Source organism: Trichomonas vaginalis, chromosome V (genome assembly GCF_026262505.1).
Source record: "Trichomonas vaginalis G3 chromosome V, whole genome shotgun sequence".
Classification (NCBI taxonomy): Eukaryota; Parabasalia; order Trichomonadida; family Trichomonadidae; genus Trichomonas; species Trichomonas vaginalis.
In genome coordinates, this window is record NC_067207.1 from 3,673,117 (window position 1) to 3,692,845 (window position 19,729).

General features: G+C 30.3%; 9 protein-coding genes and 1 pseudogene across 10 annotated transcripts, besides 3 other annotated features; 8 read left to right on the forward strand and 2 right to left on the reverse strand.

Moving 5' to 3' along the window:
• Positions 1-285: 285 nt before the first annotated feature.
• Positions 286-1,878: a mobile genetic element.
• Positions 1,225-1,474, forward strand: TVAGG3_0273370 (annotated as a pseudogene). Its single transcript has one exon. A coding segment is annotated over exon 1 (250 nt).
• A 4,650-nt stretch (positions 1,879-6,528) lies between the features above and the next one.
• TVAGG3_0273380 (uncharacterized protein) lies at positions 6,529-7,391 on the forward strand (the record flags this gene model as incomplete). The annotated part of the gene is made up of 1 exon (XM_051228655.1): positions 6,529-7,391. A coding segment is annotated over one exon (863 nt), but the record flags the coding sequence as incomplete, so codon positions are not given.
• Positions 7,392-7,596: 205 nt separating this feature from the next.
• Positions 7,597-8,520, forward strand: TVAGG3_0273390 (uncharacterized protein; the record flags this gene model as incomplete). Its single annotated transcript, XM_001285736.2, has 1 exon — positions 7,597-8,520. The coding sequence occupies one exon, from the start codon at positions 7,597-7,599 to the stop codon at positions 8,518-8,520; it is 924 nt and encodes a 307-aa protein (XP_001285737.2).
• A 988-nt stretch (positions 8,521-9,508) lies between these two features.
• TVAGG3_0273400 (armadillo (ARM) repeat-containing protein family) lies at positions 9,509-10,708 on the forward strand (the record flags this gene model as incomplete). Its single annotated transcript, XM_001579795.1, has 1 exon — positions 9,509-10,708. One exon carries the CDS (start codon positions 9,509-9,511, stop codon positions 10,706-10,708), a length of 1,200 nt encoding a protein of 399 aa, XP_001579845.1.
• Positions 10,709-10,886: 178 nt separating this feature from the next.
• Positions 10,887-10,968: a mobile genetic element.
• A 982-nt stretch (positions 10,969-11,950) lies between these two features.
• On the reverse strand, positions 11,951-13,884 carry TVAGG3_0273420 (histidine acid phosphatase; the record flags this gene model as incomplete). Its single annotated transcript, XM_001579794.1, has 1 exon — positions 12,241-13,422. One exon carries the CDS (start codon positions 13,420-13,422, stop codon positions 12,241-12,243), a length of 1,182 nt encoding a protein of 393 aa, XP_001579844.1.
• A 2,165-nt stretch (positions 13,885-16,049) lies between these two features.
• Positions 16,050-16,265, reverse strand: TVAGG3_0273430 (uncharacterized protein; the record flags this gene model as incomplete). The annotated part of the gene is made up of 1 exon (XM_001308492.2): positions 16,050-16,265. One exon carries the CDS (start codon positions 16,263-16,265, stop codon positions 16,050-16,052), a length of 216 nt encoding a protein of 71 aa, XP_001308493.2.
• Positions 16,266-16,334: 69 nt separating this feature from the next.
• On the forward strand, positions 16,335-17,244 carry TVAGG3_0273440 (uncharacterized protein; the record flags this gene model as incomplete). Its single annotated transcript, XM_051228656.1, has 1 exon — positions 16,335-17,244. A coding segment is annotated over one exon (910 nt), but the record flags the coding sequence as incomplete, so codon positions are not given.
• Positions 17,245-17,399: 155 nt separating this feature from the next.
• Positions 17,400-19,729: part of a mobile genetic element that runs on past the window's edge.
• Positions 17,568-17,975, forward strand: TVAGG3_0273460 (uncharacterized protein; the record flags this gene model as incomplete). Its single annotated transcript, XM_051228657.1, has 1 exon — positions 17,568-17,975. The coding sequence occupies one exon, from the start codon at positions 17,568-17,570 to the stop codon at positions 17,973-17,975; it is 408 nt and encodes a 135-aa protein (XP_051098387.1).
• Positions 18,000-18,516, forward strand: TVAGG3_0273470 (uncharacterized protein; the record flags this gene model as incomplete). Its single annotated transcript, XM_051228658.1, has 1 exon — positions 18,000-18,516. A coding segment is annotated over one exon (517 nt), but the record flags the coding sequence as incomplete, so codon positions are not given.
• On the forward strand, positions 19,234-19,682 carry TVAGG3_0273480 (uncharacterized protein; the record flags this gene model as incomplete). The annotated part of the gene is made up of 1 exon (XM_051228659.1): positions 19,234-19,682. A coding segment is annotated over one exon (449 nt), but the record flags the coding sequence as incomplete, so codon positions are not given.

A 19,729-nucleotide genomic window follows, 5' to 3' on the forward strand; every position in this document is an offset into this window, starting at 1 on the left:
ACATATATTAACATTGATTGTTTTTTTTTTTTGAAATTTCGATGAAATCATATCACTAAATCATATTTACCAGAACAAGATGTGATTAATGATATTCCTATTGTACTATTCTCAAAGTCAATTCAAACATCAAAATGGAGGAATTAATATTAAATTCATATTTTTTTAAAGGTAACTAAACTCCTTTCGCCGATCCGATTTGCCCCATATTTAAAATATAGCTTGCATATGTAGAAGAAAAGCTAATTTTGAAGTACGCCCGAAATCCACCAACAGGATTTCGAGTATAGATCCGTATTTTTCCCAAGTGAGCGGGGTATCTCCAATCCCAGCCCTATCGTCCTCCCAGTGTCAGTTTTCAATATAAAATCCAAATTTTTTTTGAAAATAAAAATTTCGAGAAATTTTTCTGATTTTTTTTCTTTGATTTCAATAATTCAAAATAAATTTGGGAGTAAAAAGACACTATTTAATGAAATTCATATGAGTGAATGTGGATAAATACTCTCAAAACATACAATTTATCTATTTTTCTTTATATTATCAACTAATTAGTGATAATTTTTTTTGAATCAGATTTTTTTTTCATTAAAAACATAATATAAACACAACAATGATGCACACATACGTATCTACACATCAAAATATAAAGCGTTTTTTGGTCTGGGCATCCCAACCCAAAATTCTTTAAAAATTGAATAAAATTGAATACTTGGGGCTGGGATACCCATCCCAAAACCGAATTGAATTTTTTGAATTAAAGAATATATTTATGTATTTATAATATACATGTGATGTGTATAAAAATACTAAATTCTAAAAAAATTCAATTTATTCAAAACGTATACTAAGTGATCACTTCATTAGTAGGATCAGCAATCCTACTAAATGGTGAGAACGCCCACTAACTAAAAAGGGAGTCCTTGGAGCTCTTGATCTCTTGTCAGTAGAGTTCATAATGAGGCATGGCATCTACTGATTAGAGATCAGAGCAATCCTACCTTACCTTCAGGAGCTACAAAGCTCCTAATCGTTACGAGAGGGAGCCTTGGAGCTCCTGAAGCTCATCAGCAGAGGCTATTTACCATTTGGGCCTCTTCTGATGAAAGATGCGAAACACGTCTACGAACCAGGAGCTTCAAAGCTTCTAATCCTTACTAAAGGGAGCTTTGGAGCTCCTGAGTCTCCATCAACAGAGTCCCAGATGGTAAATGTCCTTTGCTGATGAAAGATGCGAAGCACATCTACGAACCAGGAGCTCCAAAGCTCCTATTCCTTACGAAAGGGAGCTTTGGAGCTCCTGAAACTCCTTTTACTATAAAATATGAAAGTTTCTTCTGAGTTCTCATCAAATCTAAGACTTCAGAAGAAAGCTGTCCTATCAATGTATACTTACACTCTCATGGACTACAAGTGTACAATTTTAAGGCAGAGATTATCCGAGGCCTCTCATCAAATGAGGGACCTCGGATAATCTCTACCTTAAGTAGTCAAATAACTTTTCTCACTATTTAGGAACAAAAGAACAAGAGTTGGAGTACTTTAAGGCAAGATTCTTCCGAAATCTCTCATCGAATGAGAGACTTCGGAAGGACCTTGCCAAATCCTTGAACGCCAATATCCTTGGAACTGAGCTAGAACCAGGGAGAAGTAGCATACTATAGAGCACGATGGTAATCTCGGAAATGCTTATATCGCCCCAAGCACAATATTTAAGAAGTCTAACTCATATATACAAGAAGTCAGGCTGAATAGATATTGTGCATATGGTTTGCAGAACTCTCATGATATTTAAAATTCATGTTATCCCAAAAAGGTGACACTTTGGGTGTATCGTCCATCCCAGGGATGCAAAAATCACATCACCTTGGATCTATAATTTCGAGCTACTAAAAAGGTACTTTTAAATGTGATTTTTTTTATAAAAAATTAAATTTATTTTAAGATCAGACTAAAAACTAATTTTATGGAAAATCTATATCGACAAATTTATTACTTATTGGGTATATAGATTTTTTGATTATGGCGATTATGTCTGATATGCTTCCAATAAGCCAAAACACATTTCATACTGATTTCTATAAAAGGTATCTTTATTATAGAAGTGTAAGCTATATCTGTTTGTTTTTTTATTATAACAAATTCAAAATTCTCTTATAAGGACTAGATGAAATCTGTATTATTAAATCATTAGCTAAATGAAGGTTCAAATAGAAAGTAAATATCAATTTATATGATACTGAAACCAAATAGTTCTTTTAATAAAAGATAACACTCTGAAAATTATTGAGTATTTGCAAATCTCAAAAATCTATTGGTGAATTTGGCTCAACTTTTAAAATTATAACATCCATATCAAATCATAAAAGCAGACAAAAATTAAAGCCAAACCTATCGGCCAATTTTTTTTGATATTTTGATTTTTGAGGTATACTTTTAAAAGTGGATTTAAAGCACTGATGAAAAAACATTAACTTCTGTCGTTATGATTATTGATTTAGACAATAATGATTTTAATCTTTGATTATCAAAACACTAAAGTCATCTTTTTAACATTTGCTTGGTAGCATTAACTCAAGTCTAAAGTACTATTTTATGTGGCACTCTTAGAATTTTTGTATTCATTGTACACGCTGAAATAGTACCATTAAAGTTATGGCGGACTTTCAAAAAATAGTTTGGTCACCTTTATTTTTTTTTTAAGGATACCCTTACATTGCGTAGTTAGAAAGAGAATATGATATTGTCATGATTGCTAAAGTTTTAGGCTCCAGAAATGAATATACATCAAACTGAAACAATTGATAAATTGAATGAACTTTTGAGAGGTTCTCAAATAAAAAAAATTATCTAATTTTTTACAATATTACTATTATTTTATCCACATATGTATATAGAGTAATTTGAGAAAACTTTTAGGAAAAAATAAGTTTAATAAAAATCTGAATTTTACTTGTTGTGGGATTGTTATTAATTGACACTCCAGACGTATTACTAATAGTTATGCGTATGCAATTAAAGTATTTCTGATGGACAAAATGTGAGATTTATATCAGATAATTCATTTCTACTATTAAGTTATTCATTTATGAGTTTGCACTTATTCGCACTAAATAAATAACTATTAAAAATTGTTTTAATTAATTGACACCATATAATAGAGTGAATTTTGTTTGATCAAACAACAATAGATGATAGATATAAAGCCAAGAAACTTGCTATTAATATGCTCTACTTGCTATTTCAATGTAAGTATGATATTTTCTAAATGTTTCGTTCAGATAACTTAGATATATTAGTCAAAATTTGAAATTTTAATAGCACATATATTAAAAATAATTATTATTCATAAAAGATTAATGAAATAGTAAAAAAAATCAATCAAATTATAAAAATACAACATTTAGAAGAATTCTTATTATCCTTCAAAAAGTCAGTATTTCTGCTGTAATTTTCTACAACATTGTAGTTATTGCACTTTGTCTATGGATTTGTATATATGTTATATATAAATTATATATCTAAACTGCCCATAAGTGCAATTTTTATATAAATTGTTTATTTCTTTAACAATTTCATATGAAATATGCTTTTTTAAGCGTATCAAAGCTGTGTTCTTAATGTGCATGGATATATCAAGAAAAATGTCGAAAAAAATGTAAATTCAAAAATTCACTGAATTTTCACCGTTTTTTGAATTTTGCTACAGCACTAATATTAAATAATACTAAAATCTTCTGTCTTTGTAAAAGAATAAATTCTGACAAAAAGTGCTCGTTTAAATTTAATGATCATCTGTATGACTAAGTGGTAAAAAGTGTTTATGACCAAAAAAGGGTTACATGCTTAGTCTATTTTTCTGACAGGATACTCTAGATTTACATGATCTCTATTTCATATCTCCGTTTTTAGATTCTTCGACAGATTTTATGATAGAAAACCAAGATTAACAAATTTCCGGCATGTTAATGAAGAAATCTGCAGCTACCCTCAATATTATTTCAATAATCAGTATCGTTTCTCTTACAATTTATTTTTTTCTCAATAATTTAACAAGAAATAACAATACACACTTGGTTTTACGTATAAAAGCTAAGTGTCGAACTTAATCAACTTTACTTACTTAGCAAATGAATATTTTTGTGGTTGCGAGTTCTGAATGCTGAAGTTTTAGATTTCTCTATAAATGATATCATTGCACTTACAATGTTGTTCCAGCCTATCGCATAAATCATAGAAAATCCAAAAAAAAATAATATAAAGAAAATTCATGTCATGAAGTTCAAAAAATACCGTGTAACATTAAAATTTGTTATGCATAATACATTTTAGCTATTATTGATTTTTTTTTAATTTTCGAGAAATTGAATGGTGAGTCCGATAGAGAAATTTTTAAAAACCCTAGTGCCTCATAGAAGTAATTTCCCTCGTCTCCCATACTTCCAAATGTATGCATATGACATAAACTTTTATGCATTACACAAGTGGCCAATAATATCTATAGAGTAAAAAATTAGAAATTTAATTTTTTTATATGATAGTTATATTTCAGATTTGCGAGCGTAACTTTTTTCTCCATGGCATACTTGTTTTAAGAGCAAATGATCAAAATCGTCCTTCAATTATTGAAGGAGCTGATATCTTTTGAAAATTGAATTGAAAGGGTATTCAATTTTCAAATTTCCTCTCAATTTTGGAAACATATCAACTCTATGAATTAACAATTATGTGCCTTCACAGTTTATCAGTCATATAAGGTGCTTATAAAGAAAAAAGTTACGCTCGCAAAATATGTTTTTATATAGATTTCACATAAAATAATTATGTAATTTCTAAAAAGAATATTTTTGTTCTTGAATATTAAAGTGTATTGTAGTTTAAAAAGTTTTAAATATGTTGCTAAAATTTCAGGTTTATAGCTCATGTCTAGCATGACTTCTTCGTATGCGCAAAAAATCTGACACGTAAGGGTATCCTTAAAAAAATTATGTTTCTTATATACATGGCACGGCGGGCGCAAAAAGTGACAAAATAGAATACCTATGGTGGCAAGACAAAGGAAACATTTTTGTAAGGCAAACATTATATCAAATACCTTTACTTTGTAATAAGAAATATAATTATCACGAAATTACAAATAAATATTGTTTAATATAATTAATAGCAAAATTGTTTTTTATTATTTCCCTTAAGACCTTACTTATTAAGTATACGTATAACAAGCTTGTACTGCATGTATTAGTTAATAGAACAAAAGAAAATGAGCTCAAATGAAAAAAATTTTCATGCTATTTTGGAAATATGCATATTCGAAGTATGAGAGTTGTAAACACTGAGAATTTTAAGCTTTGGTTGATGATAGTCTTTAATTTTTCTTGAAGTAGTAAATTATTTGATATGAAAATTTAATGGCCAGCATAATCAATCGTGCGTTTCGTTTCTTGATTGAGAAACGATGATTGTGTGCTAATGAATTATTGCGTCTGACAGGTTATGATTATGGATACCTGAAATTAAGCTTTTATGGGAAACATCACCGAGCGCCATTTGGCGCCCCTAATGCTGTTTCTATCGGTATGATTAAGGAGCTTTCTTATGCACTTTCATCACTTGAACTTGAACGCTACAAGATATATGCCCCCTCCCAATGGGAGGTGGGAGCAAAAATTGAAATGTTTACATTGATTTTTGAATACTTTACAAGCACCCCTCCCAGTGGGCGCGGGCGCAAGTGATCGGGTCAAAAAAAATCATAAAAATATTCAAAATTGCGATTTTAATAGATGTTTAAGAAGTAAATTTATTAATAACGATATTTCATAGTACAAAATGTGTTCAATCTCTTCGTAAATCATTCAAAAAAATCAAAAGAATTTCCAAAATTCAATTTTTTTAGTAAAATTTATATCTTTTTCTATCGTCTCCTCCCCACCAGTGGGAGCCACCGGAGTATAGATCTGCAATTTTCCCAAATGAACGGGGTGGATAAGATCCCAGCCCTATCGTCATCCCAGTGTCAATTTTACAAAAAAAATTCTTAATAAAAATTTTTTATTAAAAAATTCTTATCTTTTTTCATTGAAATTTAAATAATAAAATAAATTTGGCTGTAAAAACCATCAATTATTATAATTCTTATCGAAACACATTTAGAAAAACACTTATCTTTTATACTCTTTCTATTTGAAACATGTTTAGTTCAGTAATTAATAATAAAAATTGTGAAAATAGTGACTATTTAACTAAAAATATATTAAATGATGTAATAATGAGATATACATATATTTTTACGAATTATAATTAGAAATTATTCTGGTCTGGGAATCCCAACCCAAAATCATTGAAAATTTGAATATATGGGATGGGCTACCCATCCCAAAACTATATTGAAATTTTTGAATTGATAATAAATGTATCTATATCTAAGGTATATTAGAGAATTTTTAAAAATTATGCATTAAAAAATTGAATTTATTCAAAACAAATTGAGAATAAAAATGCTTAAGTAATCACTTCATTATTTCAACAATGATTGATGCAGTACCGACGTACTATAAAGACATTGAGGTCGGTACTAAGCATCAGTATCTTAGATATAAAAAACCAGGCGACAAGTACGGAAAATATTATGTTAAATGCAATGAACTAGTAAAGCGTCCTGACGGAACTATATGCCACTGTGCAATGGAAGAAATGCGTGAGGATCATTTCAAAAAATGGATCCAAAACAAACGGCACATATGCACACCAGGAGAAGTAGCATCACAACAAACAATCGATCAATACTATCAAAACGTCCCAGCAACAGGGCTTACACCTATATCGTTAGGGGATATCTATGAACAGCTTGCTACATTTACTGGAAGATTTAACTTGGCTCTGAATACCTTCTCAAGCCCAGAGTTTACAAAGCTAGTTAAAACCATTATAATGTATACTGCAGACTCGATGATATTGAAGTTCCCACAGTTACACAATGTTAACATCAATGTTGATAAACTAGCTTCTCAAATATACCAGCCTATTTCAACTGACAAACTAAGGCAAACAATGATACAAATTGCAAATTCAATCCATGTTGCAAAAGTTGATGAGTTTGCTAAGCTTGCCTGTACCTGTGTTGCCATTGATGAGGGGAAGACTCAGCAGTTTCACAATCTGGACTTCTCCCTCACAAATCCTCTGCAAAGCAAGCGGCCCTATCCTGTTGAGTCAATCCAAATGAATGGTGGAACATCTGAAGATTATATCCACTCGCTTACTCAAGGATTTAACAGAATCTTCATTAGAGATGTTAAGATCAGCAGTGTAGTTTGCGATGGCAATAAAGCGCAATTGAAATGTTTTCAGAAAGGATGGAATCAATCGTTCTACAACTCAAATGACCCAAGGTTATTCAAAATCTTGTTTATCCCGTGTTTATGCCACAGGATTCATAATTGTTATCAATATATGACAACAAAAGACGTAGCATTAGGAGCAATTGTGAAACATATCCACGAAATATCAGCTCTTTGTAGAATCCATGTTGAAGACATCGGAGCTCTCTGTCCAAAGCATGTATCCACCAGGTGGATCTATGATTATAATATTTGTATGTTTATTATCAAGTATCAAGACAAAATTTCAAGATATACGCGTATTGATATTGAAAACATCAAGTTCTTAAGAGACTGCTTGGCAATTCTCAAGAAGCTTATTTCCACGTTCGAATCAGATAAAACCAAGATATCTGATTGCTACGTATGGCTTTGCAAGGGTATTGAAGCACTCCAATACCTTTCCAGCAGCAACAACAATCCTTTTGCTGGAATCCTTTCAAGATCGTTGTTGAACTATACCCTTGGATCGGACTTTGGAGGTCTTTGGTGCTTAGCCTTCGCTTTTACACCGAAAGGTAGGTATTATTTCAACCAAAAATTCGTCCACGGAGCGCAGATCAACGAATCTCCGGCAATTAATTCATTTGATATTACAAACGTAACTTTCGTTAATCCAGTAGAAGACATTCAATCTATCTATATGGACTCTATCTTTGAAGAAGGTTCGACTGAAGTTTCTCTTGATATGGTTGAGGAGGGATCAATTCGTCAGGTAACTGCTACAATTGACCCTCCTATGCTTGATCTCGCAGATGTAACATCTAGTTCAAATCAGCCGGTTAACCATTTTGTTGCAGCTAGGCAGTATCTCAAAAGTATTTTGGAACAATTTCGTATTCCGGGTCAAACAATAACAGATATTATTACACTATTTAACACGTATATTAATAGTGATAATGATATCTTCTCTGATGATATGATTCAAGAACGTCAAGAATACGGTTGGGAAGAAATCTCTCATAGAGATGGCAATGTATCAATCTTTGCAGATATCGCCCTTCGTGTTATCTCCGCTTCACCTTCAGAAGCAACATGTGAGAGAACAATAAAAGACCAAAGATTGATACTAAATTTGAAAAGATTACGTTCTCACAAAATTTTATTAGATAGCCGAGAAATTTTAATGGCTACAAAATAAATATCTATATTTATTATTAAAAATTGTTTTATATTTTATCTGTTCAATATTTATCTCATATAAAAATTTGAAATACTTAATCAAAATTTCTATGTGTTTGTTTGAAAGAGATCGATAGCAATTCATATATCTTTTGAATTTGCTAATTGTGGTGATGGTACTATTATTATTAATTTTTTATTTTTATTTTTATTTTTTTTTTATTTTTATTTTTTTTTGATAATATACTATTTAGATTTATACATTCATTCAATATTATGAAATAAATATTTCTAAATTGATCTGATTAATTTTTCATTAAAGTTTATATTATCACCAAATAAATTTTCGAACCCTTAGAGTCATAGTTCAATGGTAAGAGTCATAGTATAATCGTAAAGTCCATTGGTTCGAATCAAGGGGATTTTCACACTTTTTTCTTTTTTAAAATTTCAGAGGTTTATTTTTAAGGTTCTCGCTGGCGACCCCCCGTTCGTCGAAAAAAAATTTGATTTTTGCTGGCGACCCCCCCAATCACCAATTTTTTTTCGACGAACGTGTGGCGGGTCGCCAGCGAGAACCTTAAAAAAAAACAGAATCCCAAAAAGGTGACATTTTGGGTGTATCGTCTATCCCAGGGATAGAAAAATGACTTCACCTTGGATCTATACACCGGAGGCGCGGGCGGCGCCGCTGGCGCCAAAAAAGTAGCGCCCATCGTGCCATGTATAGTTTCTTACAGGCATTTTGCTTAAGAATTAACTGCTATGAATTGAGTATTAATTTAGCTATTTGTCACTTTTCGCAAAATTTAATTTTGATTTCTTCATCAAATTCAATTTTCAGACAGGCTGATCGCCAAACTCTTGGAAACAAAGATACTGGTCTGCCCGATCCTGATGAAATTTATAGATATGAAGTCGTTTTATCTCAATTTATTTTAGAAACAAACGAAGGAAAAGTTACTGATGAATTATTAAATCAGCTACATTCTAATAGGCGATATTTGATGCATTTCCCTAAAGATCGTGTTCAAGTTGTCCTTGAAAGTGATTTTATTAAAGCTTTATTCTCATACGACAAGGATTACGAGCATATCAACATTATATCAGATGTAATTGGATCATTGATATATGACCAATCTCTATATTTTCCATCATTAATAGAAAATGGCTTATTAAATTTTTTTATACAGAATCCATCATGGATAGAATACTACGTGACCACCGGAAAACAACTACAGACAATATCTATTTTGACAATTGCTAAGTTAATTTCTATTTCATTCCCAGAATACGTTGATCAAATCATTTCTCATCCAAAATTCATGAATTTACTTTTAATTCTCATGAAAAAGCCACAACAACCATTCGACTGGGAAATACAGAAATATATACTCAGTATTGAGACTTATTATCAGATAATTTTACTTGAGCCATCATATATCAGTAAATACTACCGAACATTATATCCTAGTCTTGAATATTCGTTTAATTCTACAATTGATAAAGTCAAAGAAACAACTCCTCTTATTATTCAATTATTAAAGCGATTTTTCGTTGAAGCCGACTTTATCGAGTGTCTTGGCATCGATACAAATAAAATGACGTTTATTTTATCAGTTATTACCAATGGAAATGACAAAGAAAAATCTTCAATTCTTGATCTTTTAATTGAGATGTCATCATGGCCACAGATATCATCTCTTTTGCTTAAATTAGATTTCATCAACTTTTCAATTGATTTCTCTCGTAATAACCAAGATTTTTCAAATTTATTATTTGATGTTGTTTCAAACATGATGAGTCACCAAGATATATGCGAAAACATACTTAATATTGATGGTTTTGTTGACAATTTCGTTGATTTAGTTCTAAATGGAAGTATTAAAGTGTCAATGTCTTGTTGCTTATGTATTTCATGGATTGTTTACTACAAAGATCTTGACTACATCGAGAAGGTTGTGACTGATGACGTTTTCGAAACACTTTCGGATTATTTGACAGAAAATTCAGTAAAATATGTCAAAATCATGCTTGCTGCACTAGAGAATGTTCTTAATAAAGAATCTACATGCGGAAAGAAACGATTTCATCAATTACTTTCAGATGAAACTGTTTATGACCAAATTCACTCATATTTTGATTCATCTGATGAAGAATTATCAATTACTGCTTCTAGCATTTTGAAAATGCTCGATGCACAATAAAGATTTAGATTTATTCCACTTAATTTTTTTTTTTGTATTCAAAATTAGATTTTTAGAGGACAGTTTTTGCAGGATATTATCATTCAATCTAATGCGCAAGGAATTCACATATAATAGAATGCATTATTTGGAAAATTTATTCACAATTAGAATTGATTTCAAAAAATGCACAGAAAACTTACCAAACAAGTTTACAAATGTAAAGCTTATATAAAATCTTTATATCTGTAAGCTTATTGAGTAAATATTAGATTTTTTTTTATTTGACAATCTGGGGACTTCCCACACGTTAAATATAAACTTTTTATGATTAAATACCTCAAATTTATCCAATCTCATAACCAAATAACTTTTCTTAGCTAAGATATAATGAAGATCAACTTTTATAAAGAATTTGAATATAAAAAAGTGGAAGAGTATACAAAATAGAAGATGAAAAATCACAATTTCGAATTGTGAATCGACAAAAATTATTAAAGAATCTAATATCCTCAAATTTTCGTATTCTCATCCATAGATCGGTTGTAGAAACACCTAGCATTTCATCAAAGCAAGGTGGCCCCGGAATTTGACCTATTTTAGATTGATAATATTGATTTGCACCAACTGAATACCAGTAATTCCCAGAATGAATATTTCCATCTAGATAGGTATCACTTGCAGTCGTAATGCCCAATCCTGTTAAATAAAAATTTGGTTTCTGAATAAATTCACATTTTTTGATTACAAGGCGTGATGAAAAATTGGCGACAGCTAATGTTATAAGAGGATTGGTGCTTTGATTAAAGTAATAATAATCTTCTGGATAATCATCAGGGAAGTGAAATAAGAAGTTAAAAACACCATTAATTAGGAAATTGTCATTAAGATAACCTAAGACACTAAATTTGTCAGTTTCATTTATAAATGCAACTTGCCTTTGAAGAAGAACTTTGTCAGTAGGGAATAAAGGCCCTACATGGTGGTGAAATATTTTCACCCACTTGCTATCATTGAATTCATTTACAACATACCCATTGAAGTTTGTGACGTTTTGATTGAAAATCTAATTAAGTAGAATTGTTAAAAATGAAAAATATTCATATGAAATTGACTTAATACTCGAATAAGAAACATATAATCATTCTATTTCATTCAACATTGCAAATTTGGATCTGACTTGTGTCAATTTACGAAAATTTCGTTTCATATGATCTTCAAAACATTGAAATAATAATTTTTAAAAAGTTAAATTATGAATTCCTCTCATATTTTTATATTTTTATAAAGGATGATGCTGTCTTGGATCCATAATGTATTTGAAACTTTATTATTGCTGCTATAGGATAACAACCAATATAATTGTAGTTGGGGACCAATTTGCATCGTTTTTATTAAAATATATAAGTTATTTTAGATATATCTTTTTAATTTCTGTTTTTAATCTCACAGCAACAACAACGATTGAAAACAAACTAATCTCTATTACGAAATTACTTGAAGAAAGATAAAGAAAAAGAATTATTTTAACAAAAAAACACAGTACCTTTTTATTAAAGTAAAACTCTGTTATAATACTTGATATCAGATAAAACATCTATCTCTGTTGTGCAGTACTTGAAGAGCGGTGAAACACCTTCCTTCATTTTAGAAATTTCGATCAATTCCTGTCCATCAGCAAGTTGGTTTTTAAGAACTTCTCCGTTGTAAACAGCTCTGATGTAATCTTTTCCATTTACAGTCCAAACTTCGATGGAAAGGTGAGAATTGTAAGGAGGAACGTAAGTAACTCCTGTAATAGAAGCAATTATGGATGTTATTGTTGGCATGTTACTGCTGTACAAGAAGAACTTCTTCTCTGTTTGTCCATCAATGTGTTTGAACATTTCTTTCCAAGCTGGACCGGCTGTAAATAGATTTTTGTTGAACAAGTTCTCTAACGTGTACTGAGTATTGTTGTAGAGCGTGTCGAGGACTTCATCTGTAACAACTGATGGTAATTTGTTGTCGGAACAATAATAAGACATCATCATCTCGTTTAATGAGTAAAAAAGCATTTCATCCATCTGAATTTTGATGTAATTGAGAAGTGGAGCTAAAATTTCTTTCGTAGTGTTAAATCTTTCGGAAAATTCTGTTGTTGCAATCCAAGAATAGAAATACTTCTGAATATCATTGCAATTATTTGGATCGTTGAATATTACGTCTTGTTTTCCTGTTCCAACCATGATATCGACCATTTCTCCTGGAATTTCGGGTGGATATAAAGCATCAATGAAAGCTTGGGCTGATTTAACAGAGTATGCTTTTTGGCCGGATCTGAACTCTACCTGTGATGGTTCATAGAATTCCGAAAGCAAATTAAGTTCATTTACTAAGTAATTTCTGTAATATTCGCCAAGTTCATGCTGATCATTCATTCCTTCAACAAGTAGTTGTGTTGCACCACAGTTTGGAGGGAACGGAGATTGTGCATGGAATATAGTTTGTCTGTAACGACGGTAAGTATTATTTACTGTAGAGACACGCATATTAGGTGATCTTGCTTCGTGTGCATCACAAAGCCAGAATCCATCATCTTTTTTAGGAAAGATATTGGCTTCTGGAGAATTTAATCCGTGTCTTGTAAAGAGAAACATGGTTTTTAATGTACCATTAGGAACTACTGGTGGGTGATTTAATGGAGATTTGCATTGATAAAGAGCAGAACGAGAAAGAACAAAGAAAGAAAACATCAAAAAATGATTTGACAATTTGACATTACCCATCTTTTCGGAGGTGTAAGACCCAGGAATTACTTATCAGAATGAATATATTTCGAATTAGAATTGAGAAACAGTATTTTTATAACGATTAATTGTTAAATATATGAAAATTACGTAATGAATAGCATTTTTGAGATTTTGCATTTGGAAAAAAGTCACTAATTCCATGGATAAATTATTCATTTATAAATAAAATATGTAATAATAATATATTCATTGATTAATCGAAACAATAATCGTCGTTGGCTGAAGCAATAAAAAAGTCATAAAACTTAAGGATATTAAACATGCTATAGTGTGAATTAATAAATGCAAATCTAAAATAGGCGATTACGCATTCAATCAAAATTGGTTTGACATTTGTGAATTAAAATGGTAAATTATTGCAGGTTATAATGCTGATTATTTATTTATGCTCGAATTATCATTACAATAAGAATTTTTAAAACTCACAGTAGAATTGAATTTGCTGATTGAATTGAATTAAACCGCTTGATTTAGTGAATTGAGAATATGACGCATCTTTGGATAATAAATTTCATATGAATTAAAGTTTATTTTTTCGATTACTAAAGTGCTTTGACTAATTCGTGGATATTCTTTTTAACAATTCAAGTAGTATATGCGGACGGGTTTAGTGACTTTTTTTGTTACATCTATATATAGACGATGCATTAAAATATATTTATTTATAAATCATTAAAAAAATTAACATTAATTTTAAAATAATTTATTTTTTTATCTTTTATAAAAGAAGCTATATATAGATGATGTCAGATATTCCGCGATTAATTAAACATTGTTTAAATCCTGAATGGGTTAAATATCAATTTAAAAATGAAGATTGTGAATTATTAAATGAATATGAAAGCCAAAATAAGCTAATGAGGTATAAATATAATGATAAAGAATATTTAATTTCATGGAATCAATGGAGTCATAATCAAAGACCTCATAAACGAGAAGAAGAAATTGAAAATAATGAAATGGAAATCATTGATGACATTAAAGAGGATGGAATTCCTAAATTTTGTAGAAAAACCTTTAGAACTAAGTTAGGAGCATATAAACGTAGAGTATTAAATCCTGAATATCTTAAACATCAATTTAAAAAGGAAGACTGTGAATTATTAAACGCTAATGAATATGAAAATGCTAAATCAAAATTGAAATATAAATATATTGGAAGTGATGAAAGGTGTAAAGATAAAGATAAAGTTTATTCAGTTTCATATAATAACTGGCACACGTTAGGGATAAGAAAACATTTAGGCGATTATGGGAAATGTTCTGAATTCTTTAAATCTAGTATATACGAGAGAGTAAAAGAAATTAGAAATAATTATTTTCATGAATAAAAAATAAACTTTAAAAATTCATGTCTTACATTTTTGAATAATTTATTTTTTTAATTCGTAAGAAATGAGTGAATCAAAATTCGTGACTGTGAATCAATTAATGGATAAACTTTCACCAATTCTCACCCGGGTTAAACAAGTAGACGTTTATTTTGATGATTGCGTACAAAGTTTATTTTATAAAGGTAAGTTTAATATTAAACCTATTGCTTTTGCATTTGATGGTAAATTAATCGAAAATTCAAAAATTTGGGAATCAATTCCGGATATTGAATTTATAACAAATATTAAGGATAAATGGTTTAAACAACAAAACCACCTCACTAAAGTTCTTTGTAGATTAATGATTAAAACTGAGGAAAAAGAATTTAACGGGTTTAAATATCATCCATGTAAAATTTTAGAACTTGGTAACGAAAAACTTCAGAAAAAATTAAACGCAAGACTATCAAAAGATAAAGTTAAAAGAGTAAATAAACTCGCTAAAGGTAATGGTAATGATGAAGAAGAATTTGATGAGTTCAACATAGAACTTTAAGAAACTAATGATTATTTGAATTTATGAAATCAATTATTTGATTCATTCTTTCTTCAATCTCTTCTATTCTTTTTGTTAAATCATCTATTTTCATTAATGAGGTGATTCTTGATTGAGGAATAGATTTCAAACTAACCACTCCTTTTATTTTTGAAATTTTGAATCCATCAACTTTAAAAATTTTATTCAATTTACATGTTGTCAATTCTTCAAATAATTTTTTATTATTAGCATAATAGTCATTAAATTCTTCAACAGATGAAAAAATTTTTATTTCAGTAATTGGTTTAACAACGTTTATTTTTTGTTGAACATTTTCACTTTCATTTATTTCTTCCTCCTCTGTTTCATTTATTTTTAAAATCGGTTTCATTTATCATTAAATAAAAATTAGAATATAAGCGATGAAATATATTTTTTTAATTAATATTAAATCAGAAATGGCGGCAGGATTCTTTAAAAAATTATGGGATGGAATTAAGAAAGCTGCGGGTTGGGTTTATAAAAAGATTATTAAACCCGTTGCAAACTTTTTGGCACCAGTAGCGAAAACGGCAGGAACTATCATAGGTGGAGTATTAGGTACTAAAGCAGGTAATCCGGCGATGGGAGCACAAGCAGGTAACGCAGTTGGTGGAATTGCTGAAGGAATACTTAATAAAATAGGAGGTAGATAGTGGAAAAATAAATAAATATTATTTTTATCTTAGTATCGGTTGTAGTCTTTGATAAACTTTTTCTCCTTTATTTAAAACTTCTCTTATTGGGGCAGCTTTTGGTGTTATTGATTCAGCAACGTCACTAATTGCTTCTTTATTCTTAAATATCCAATTTGCCCCCTTCTTCAATGTTTCCCAAACTTTACTCGCTCCTCTTTTTACTTTATCCCACAGTTTCTTAAATATACCTGCAGCCATAGTTGATTATTTCATTAAAATTAAAAATTCATTTTCATCTTTTAATTTTGATTTTTTATTTATTAATAAATGACGACTAACTATTTGGTGCCAAACACTAAACCGATTAATGGAAATGTGTTTCATTCATTCGAAAAGATAAATGAAATATTCGCAAAGAATGACGGTAGAAGATATTATAGAGAACTTGAAAGTTCATGCTATGACTCTGATGCTCCATATTTTGATGATAAACAAACTCATTTAAGAATTACAAATCCGGCTCATGATGTGAACCAATTAGGTGACACATATATTAAACGCAAAGTTAAAGCAACTCTAGTTTCAAATAAAGCTTTCACATGTGATGCCGCTTTTAAATGCATGCGTTTATTCGTTGGTTACAAATCATCAAATCAAAGCTTTAAACAATTAGAAGTAGAAACCGAAAGAGGTGATGCCGGTTATCTTCAGATGGATTGCGCCCGTGAATCTTTCGCATTTGCAACATATAAACCAAAATCAGAAAGGAAAGTTAAAAAGTTTGTTCATTCGTTATATAATAATGTTCAAAAATATGATAACTCAGTATGTGGTAAATATATTGACCCTTCAGAAGTTTTCAAGAAAGCAAATGAAGAAGTTGATGTCACTTTTGATATGATTATTCCGGTAAATGATTTGTTAGCATTTCAGGCGTTCGATGATTATCCTAAATCATTTGGTGATATCATTCTTAAATATTATGTTTTCAGGGATACTTTAGTATTTTGTCAGGTTGACCCGTTAAGAGTTGCTGATTTACAAAATTACGTTTATGAAAAGATAACTGATGAAAATTATGAAAAGATTATGAATCATGTTTATAAATATGATCGCAAATTCCAACAAATCGGACTTCCTGCCAAATTAATTACAAGCTTAGCCGCTACATCTGCTGACGCAACAGTTGATGACGTTATTATTTCATGCACAAAGATGGAAGTTTTAGAGGATAAATGCATTACACCAGGATACGGTTTAATTGAAGAATCAGTTAAAGCAATACCACGTTTATTCAGTAAGGAAGATCCATTCATGATTCCAGCTCAACATATTGACGTTCGTTCACTAAATGGAGGTTGCATCACTCCTGAAGGTATTAGCTCAGATTTCTCATACGCTCTTCATAATGTTACAGATGTTGTGTTAGCATTTCCGAAGAATGCAATGCAAAGAACAGTTTTAGAAAATCCAATGCTTCGAGGTCTTCAGGTCACTATAGATTCCAGAAACTTCCCCGATCAAGCGATGACCACAGTGGGCGACATATTCTTTACACGTATGCTTCAAGCTTCTGATTTAGATGGAGTGAATGAATGCACAGAAGAATACGAGGACTCATTAACTAGACCACTGAATGCAGATGATGGCACGCCATTAGCTAGAACATGGAAAGACCAAACTTCATTCTTATGCACTATTCCAGTTCAACGTGATGGAGCGGGTATATTCTTTGATGGATTAGAAACTTTCAACTCACAAGTTACAGTACAAGTGAAAGCTTATCCAATCATTCAGGGTGAAAATGACACTTACTGTTCAAAGGTGACAAATCCTCCTCAGGTTTGGTTTACTAGGACTACATATTGGACATGGACACCGGATGAAGGTTTGAAATATCATCCAACAGGTACACCACCACAGTATAGAAGTTCATATGATGAAATATTGATGAATAGAAATGTTTAAAATTATAAATTTATTTTTGATTAAATGGATTTAAATTCATACACTCCTTATGAAGAATTAGCAGGAGTATATAATACATACATAGATGATATGATTAATGAAGCATTGAGTGATAATAGAAATGCTCTATCTAAGGAAAAATTAATGAAAATTCCATATTCTGAATGTTACTTAAATTCAATCACTGCAGCAATTGGTAAACAAAATAAAGGTAAAACATTAACGATATTAAAACAAATTATCATTATTGCTAACACTTCCCCCTATTCACATGTGTTAATTTATATCAACCGTTCAGGTTCACCTTCAGATGATACATTTGAATCTTTAAAGCATTTAATCAAAATTCCAATTATTTATTTATCACAAGAAGAAGCAGAAGATTATTTAAAAAACTTTTTAATGTATAAAGAATTATATAATACAATCAAGAAGCAAGGATTAGAGGATAAAATTATTGATAAACAACGGGATGAATTATTTGAAACACTTTCTATTTCAAATTTTGATAGAGAATTTTTGCATTCACTCATTTTTCTAGATGATGCAGTGAAATCAAAACTAATAACAAATGAGAAATCATATTTTAATCAGTTATTAACTCAATGTCGACACATTCAGTGTTCATTCTTCATGGCTGTTCAATACTTCAAAGCATTAAGCACAAACATTAAATCAAATCTATCAACACTTTTCATTTTCAGTGGGTTTAGTCGTCAACAGTTGAACGTTATGCTTTATCAAGTGAATTTACCAATGAGCATTAATGAACTTTACACACAATATCAGCAATTAGGTGAACATGGAAAAATAATAGTTGATTTAAATAAAGGAAGTGTTAAATTTGATTAACTTTTTATAATTAATTTTTATTTTTTATTTATAATTAAACATGACAGAAATAGCAAATCTTCTACAGGTTCCATTAAAACAAGGAACAAACAAAAAGGGTGCATATAATAGAACTATGAAAGTTCCTGATGGAATGAAAGAATTAGTTCATATTGTTGCTGGTCTTCAAAAAGATGTTAAACAAATGAGAAACGTTTTAACATTACCAGAAGCTCAAGCATATGCCAAACGTCAAGGTCCAAATTGGGAAGCACACGAAGCAGACATTACGGGTCCAAATGGAAAACCTGATGGTATAAATGAAGTTTTCGTTACTGATGGTCAAGGTAATATTAAAGTCATAAATGGTTACAAATTAACTATAACTGATTATCCTAAACGTAAAGCATATAATGAACGTTATCCTATGCAATTTGATGAAAATGGAAAAGCTGTTAAACAATACATTGGAGAAGGTGAAAATGGTCCAATTAATTCATACCGTTATAATCCATATTCTTATTTCAATGAAGAATTAAATGCTATTGAAGAGGGACCGGATGGATTACCACGATATTCTAACCAGTTTGATGGTCAATATGCAAATATTAGACCTGAAATTTCAGCTAAGAAATTCTTTAAAGTTGCTTTATTCGATCCAGTTTTCGCAAATGTTAAAGATGAACTTAAACATCAATTCCAACCAATTATAGTAGCAAGAATTGCATCAGGTGCTTTATCTCAAGCATTCAAAGATTTAATTAAGAAACCATTATATCAGCAACGAGGTTTAACTTATGATTTAGTTAAGGAATCAGATAAAAGAAAATTTGAGAAATCAGATGATTATAAGAATGCAATTAATGAATATATTAGGTCTATTAATTACAATGAACCAGCTAAAAATCAACTTCAAGAACAAA